Genomic DNA, 6,825 nt, shown 5'->3' on the forward strand with positions numbered 1-6,825 from the left:
AATTCTTTTTGTTCCCTTTACTGCCCACAAAAACGCCCTCGGGAAAAACACTGGGATTCCTTTTGGCCCTCTCAAAACTGTGTTTCTGATGTAACCGCCCATTTAAAAAACCCAACCCCAAATTAAAAGCCCCCAAAACGGAGCGGCGGGCCTGGCGCCATCGTCCCGGGAAAACTCTACCGTTTCCCAGCCACACCCCTGAGGACCGCCGGGCCTCCTTCCCCGGGCTGTTCCCAAAGATAAATAAATCACTCCTTGTTTTTTCCAGACCTGAAATTAGCGGTGACTCACAGAGCACTCTGAATGGCCACAGTCGCCTCGGGAAGAAGGAAAAATGTGCAGATTTTTCCCTCACGCGAGGGCCCGACGTGCCGGGCTGGGCCAATCAGGGGAGGATGGCGGGAATCGCACCAAAGTAGGTAAAAAATGCGGGATGTGTTCTCGGGGCCGCGGCCCGCGCCTGGACTCCCCCCGGTCCTCCCTCTGGTCTCCTGCTCCGGGAAAGCCGCCTACCCTCGCCCTCCCTCCCGCGCCCTCCCAGGCCCCGCCCCCAGCGCGGCGCACACCTGGCCAGGTGGCTACTTCCATGTTAGGGCAGCAGCAGCGCAGTGGGCGGGGCGCCACATGCCCCCGCCCCCCGAGGTTGGGGGGAAAGGGTCCCCTGCCCCGCTTGATCCTTTGCGGGTTCCTCGCCGGCAGGTGCCAGCCGGAAGTCTGCCTCCTCGTCCCTACTAAATGAGGGAGGCCCCACCCCCGCAGACCCGAGCAGATGAGAGGAGGACCCGGTCCCCTAGTCTGCCGAACGTGAGGCAGAACCCTCCGCCTGCTCTCTGGGCAGGGCGCTGCCTGGCCAGCCGGTTGCGTAGCAACGGCAGGCAGCGCGTGACGTGCGCAGTCGCGTTTGGGCCCGAGGCGCGCGCCCGTGCACCCGCCTCCTGGTAGGCTCGCGCCTCGAGTCGCCTGCTCGCTGGGTCTCTCGGTCCCTCTGCCGTGAGAAGGACGCTCTGCAGACTCGGCGCCGGCCAGCTCCCCCTCCCGCGTCACTGCGACCGCCGCGACGAAGATGGTGAGTGGGAGGGAGCCCGAGGCGTGGGCTGACGCGGCCCGGGCGGCTGGGCGCTGGGGCCCCGTGGGGGTCGGGGCTGAGGGGCGACAGGCGCGCCCCCGCCCGGGGGTGGGGGACGCGGGCCCTGCTGCAGCCCCCAGGCAGGGGAAGGTCTCTGGGCTTCCACCGCTCGCGGACCCGCTGGGACCCAGGCTCCTCGGGCGGCTCCTAGCCGCTGCGTCGCTCTAAGCTGCTGCGAGGCCGCCGGCGGCAGCATAGTCCCCGCGGTTCCTCCCTCCCAGGCCTGGGGACTACCTGCGGGGGCCGAGCGCCGCCACGCCCTCGGTGAAATCGACCGGGAGTCCGCCATCCCGGGGCGGGGGGCTTCGAAATCCGGCGCGGGCCTTGTTGGCGCCGGTTTCTCCAAAGCCGGGCGCCGAGGCGGTCAGTGACTCGTGCGAGTTTCGGCCCCTGAGGTCGGTCCATCTCATTAAGGAAAATAAGGCCTTTATTGAACAACCCTAGAGGGCGGAATGATCACCACGAGCATGACCCTGGTATGATTAAGAACAGGGTGGCCTCGCAGCCGCTTTGTTTGTCGTATCTGGCAATCAGCTTTCAGCAGCACTGCTGTGCTTGTCAGGCTTGGCAGTGGCTCTTTTAACCCTTCCCTACCCGATCTCTCCATGTATGGTTAGAAATTTTCTTTTACCTGTGAACAGTTTGGCTCTGCCAGAACTTAGCGTGTGAGGAGTGGGCATGATGCTGGGATGCTAATAAAAGCGAATGTAAAAGCTTTTTAAAGGCCCATTGAATTATCCTAGTCATTAAAAGTAAATATGCTCATATTCTAAGTGATGGACACTTGGCTTAATTAACATATTTCCCCCTCTAAACTCTCTCTAATTTGCTGTACAATAGTATTCTTAACTGGTCGATCAAGTAGAACATTTTGTCATTTTCTTTAGTCTGCTCTCGCTGTTACCATTTTTGGTCAATGATTTGCAGGCAAAGGCTTACCAGACTTTGCTAGAAATATTACACTGTTATTGCATCTGTCTGCCTGGAAGCAGTTGGTACCAGCTTACTGGCATACAAAATGTTTTCGCTGAATGACAATTTTGGTTTTCTTAAGGTAGTGCAAGGAAGAAAAAGAGATTAACCAGTAGTTTCTTGATGACTCAGGAGATGTAGTAGGAATTTAATAGTGTTCAGTTGTCTGCTCTTCTTTGGTTTAATTCTGTAAGCTACAAAGAGGAGCAGCATCTTAAGACTTTTTTAAACCTCTGTAAGATTATAAATGTATATACTACCTTATATTAAAAGACTTAATGTAAGGGTTTTGAGTTCTCATAAACGTAAGACCATCTACTCTGATGAAAGTGCTTTGAAATGGGCTGGAGCCTGCTTTAGGTTCTTTTGACATTCTTTTTTGAGTTTCTGTAATGCAGACTTTATCTTCTATTTGAAAAACAGGACGAAGCATTTTAACTTCCGTTAAATCCTTAAATTTTAGTCCAAGCTTAGCTTCCATATTTCTCTTCATTCAAATAAAATGAAGGAAGGATTTGTTTTATTTACTGGTTCTTGGGGGGAGGAGGAGAACTAAAAATTAATCAAGATGAGTGAATTCCAGGTATATTTCAAACTTGTTGGCCTTAGGGAGGTCAAGAAGACCTTACAAGCTCCTGTTGTTTGGATGCTTGCAAATAGAGTTCAGAATATAGACCATTTGTAAAGCTTACTCTTGTATTTAGCCTTATAAGCACAGATCATTTCCTTTCAGTGTTGGCTATTAGAGAGTATTAAGATTCAAAGTTCTATTATCCCAGATTTTAGCACTTCACCTCTATATTTGAAACTGAGGTTCCAAGTTTCTAAAGTTTTTGTTGTTGTTGTTGTTGTTAAGGTTAAATTTTAGGGGTGGCTCATTTGCTTAAGTATGAATCCTGATTTCAGCTGAAGTCATGATCTCAGGGTTGTGAGATCCAGCCCCAAGTTGGGCTCTGCGCTGGGCATGAGCTTGCTTAAGATTCTCTCTCTCCCTCTGCCACTCCCCCTCGCCCCACCCCTTGGTGTTCTTTCTCAGAAAAATAAGATTTTTTAGCTGCTGATGGGTTTGTTCTGCATTAACAAAATTGTTTCCTGGTACTCACCAAGCCTTCTGGAAGCATTTGGGAATAAAAGCAATTGGAAACCAACTCAAAAGATCACCTTTGGGCACTTTAAGATGAGATTTCATGTTTTCAGAATCTCACTTTACAGTGCCTCCCCCACCCCTCACCCCCCAAAAAAGCCTGTCCTCCACAGGAACCACATCTACCCACTCCAAACAAAACTTTGGTGTGTGTGTACTGCGTGTGCCAGTTTCCTCATAGAAAGATTATTTACTAGTCTACCATTAAGTTCCTAGGATTATCTGCTCAGTAGTTCTTTTTGTTGGGTATGGATCAAGATATTATACATAGACTTGCCTAGTGCCTCTTGTAACCAATGGTATATGACATTTACATCATACTATATGGCTCTCTGGGAGTAGGAGTGTAGTCTTGCCCCTGAAATAATAAAAGTCTACGTGATAATTCAGCCCTGCCCTAGTCAGAACTCTGCTGTAACAAACTGAGCTAACTGGCCCAGAATGAATTACAAATGTATTCTTTCACTCCATGATTAGGAAAAACACTTTTACTTACAGCAATCTAATGGAATAGGTTGGGCATGTGTTCATGTGCCTATTTAACATGAAAAAACAGACTGTAAAGGATTGATTGACTTGTGACCTTTTTTGACTGCACATCAAGTTTTAACATAATTTACAAATTAATTTTGAAACATTTTAAGCAGAAAGGTACACAGAATAACAGGTCCCTTTGTATGAAAAAAGAAAATAACGTTTTGTCATATTTCAGGTTTCTGTGTTACCATTGCAACTAAATCTGCATCATCTTCTTCATCCCATTGTCTTCTGTCCCCAGAGATAACCACTTCTGTGTCAAAGACATAATGTGCTGGCCAATTAAGGAGATGATTTTTCAGGCTATTGTAATTGGGAGAACATTAATTAATAAGGAACGTCTCACAAAAAGAAAAAGGACAAGGACCTGGGGCAAGTAAAACCAGGGGTCTTGAGGAACTGCATGGACAGGTCTTATCACAATAAACAAGGGCAGGATCTTTTTGTTACCAGTTTCCCAAAACTCAAAATGATGGGGGTGGATTTCTTAACCATCACTGCTTTACAGGAACATAAAGCTCAGATGAAGCCTACATAGTCTACATAGTCAACTGAAGTTAATATGTTTCATTCAAATTGATATTTCCATACTTTTAGCTATGTATGTATGCATCTGTAGTAATATATATAGTTTTCATGTGTTTTTAAATTTCATATAAATGCTATGCTTTATGTATCCTTTTGCAACTTAAAAAATTAAACTTCGTGAGGTTTTTTGGGAGGGGGATGATATTTGGTTTTAGCCGTAGCTGTGGTTCTTTATATTAACTGCTACATAGTTTTTATGACTATGTAAGTTTATCCATTCCCCTATTGATGAACATTTCCCCAGTTTTTCACCCAAACTTTTATCTTTTTTTGTCTACTTGCAATAGATGGTTTCCATGTTTTATGTTACTTCTTTATCGCCAGTGAATGTGTTCTTGGTATAGACCTAGAAGTGGAAGCCTGGATTGGAGGGTATGCATGTGTATTTTTTACTGTATTACAGGTGGTTCTAATTTGTATCCCATCAGCTACATTTATCAGCCTGTTTCTCCATTTCTTTTCACCACTTGGTATTATGACCAATACCTTGAAACCTTTGCCAATCTGATGGGTGTGAAATGGGTTCTTACTCTTTTAATTTTCTTTTCTCTGATTAGTAGTAAAGTATTTTTTTATGTTTATTGCAGCCTATGGTTTTACATGCATGTGCATCTGGTGAACCTGACATTATGTAAATACTCCTCACGTCTTCATCTAGGCATATTTGTGGAATGATAAAGTAAATCCAGCGTTAAAAGAAAATCTGTAAGAACGTGATTGTCAATGTCAGAACTGCATACTGAGTGCTGATATCCTCCTCTGGAACCTACATTTCTTTGCATGCCTCTCAAGCTGCTAAGCAACAGGAGTTAAATACCCTTAATTCTAGCCACTGGCCATGGTTAGATCCTGGTAGTGGTAGAATGCAGTGATCCAGGAGAGAGTTCCATCTTTGCCAGGGGCCATGGAGATTAACATCCTGTGCTTTATACTTTCTTTTTCTTGGGTAATTCATCCAGCCAAATGTTAAAAACAAACAAGCATTGGGGATATAGGGGAAATCTCTGTGCTTTCTGCTCAATTTTGGTGTGAACTTAAAATGTACCTAAAAAAAAAAGTTTATTAAAAAAGAAGCAAAACAAAACAATTATGACTATTTTTCACCAATAGAATTGGTATAAATCGAGCTGCTGTTTAACTTACTATCCAGGAAGACTCCAGACATTTTCATTTTTATGTTAGTGTAACTTTATTTCATTTCAGTAGTAACTAAGATCTTTGAATTGAACACCATATTTGAAATTAGAAAAAAGTCTGGAAAGTGGAAAAACTGGATTTAACACATATACGTTGCTTTTATCTACAGAGCAAAGTTCTGGTCTCTGAGTAAGTAGGCCTAGTCTCTTTCTTGTATTGTTTGCAACTTGCATACCAAAACCACAGATCCTAATAAAGAAATAGAAGATTGTTATTTAAGTATTTTGAGCTTCCTTCTCTTGTAGCATATTCCTCTTTACATTGTCCATGAAAGACATACTCAAAGATTTACACCTAACACTTCAGAAATATTTTAATCACAGGTTTTCATCTTTCCCTGCCTCCTTGCCTTGATGTTGGAAGTGGTTTTTCGCTTGGAATTGTTGTACTGCTGTTCATTTTTCTTGAAATTTTACACTGGGAGAAGTATAGCAAAATAAACATCAGATTGGTTCATCTCAGAAATACTTTGACATACTAGTTACTTAATTCATCTTTGAGTCTTCTGTATAAAGACCCGCTGTGGAGTTGAGTAGTTTTTAGTCTAGAGTGATTCTTAACTCTTTTAAAAGTCTTCTAGTAGCTGACATCATAATGCTTACATGTTGTTTACCCTATTGTAATTTGCTTTGGTATGTTAAAATTGAAGAATCAGTTTTTTGAATAGATCTTTAAACAATTGATTTTAGTAAAAATGCGACTAAAATTCAGGTTTTAATGTGTAGTTGAAGGTATGAAAAAGTGGAGGAAAAGCTGAGATTTGGGCTTTTTTTTTTAAACATGAGAGGAGCGTCAAAAAACTCTGGTTCTGTTGTAGCAGGGCATAGGATGAGCACTTCAAAGACCAACTTCAGTGCATACTATAGCAGGAACCCTACATTTGAAACTAATTTGTCATTGTGTTCTTTTGGATTACATCAAAGGAAGACTGTTCACTCTTTTCCACATTTTTGCATTACTTTATAGGTTGTTACTCCTGTTTGCCTTATCACAGAAAAGAAAGATGAATTTCCTACCCGGATTCCTATATTAGCATGTTTCAGAAAAAAAATCATCAACCTGTAAATGTAATTAGCATTTATTTTAAAATGGTTTCATGTAGTAACTACATTTTTGATGGTGGTGGAATTTTCATGTAGTGATAGAGCTAAAACTAAAAGCTCAGGCAAATACAGGTAAGACTCCTTCAATTTGCTAGGAAACCATCTATTATGTCAATTTTTGAAGCTCTGGAGCGCTGAGGAATTCTCAAATCACTGAA

The 6,825-nt window shown here is 43.6% G+C and overlaps 1 protein-coding gene across 2 annotated transcripts in view; it reads left to right on the top strand.

Moving 5' to 3' along the window:
* The first annotated feature begins 782 nt into the window (after window positions 1-782).
* Window positions 783-6,825, top strand: part of DSTN (destrin, actin depolymerizing factor) — a 39,112-nt gene continuing 33,069 nt past the window's right edge. Inside the window, exon 1 of one of the 2 annotated variants that reach the window (XM_081833255.1) lies at window positions 783-1,066. Coding sequence is in view for 1 of the 2 variants with exons in the window: in XM_006749302.3 (XP_006749365.1) it covers window positions 1,064-1,066 (3 nt within the window). In the remaining variant the exon portion in view is untranslated. The remainder of the gene's footprint in view (window positions 1,067-6,825) is intronic. The other variant, XM_006749302.3, reaches the window with a different exon arrangement.

The sequence above is a fragment of the Leptonychotes weddellii genome, chromosome 10 (assembly GCF_054177405.1).
Source record: "Leptonychotes weddellii isolate Sample4059 chromosome 10, ASM5417740v2, whole genome shotgun sequence".
NCBI classification, from domain to species: Eukaryota; Metazoa; Chordata; class Mammalia; order Carnivora; family Phocidae; genus Leptonychotes; species Leptonychotes weddellii.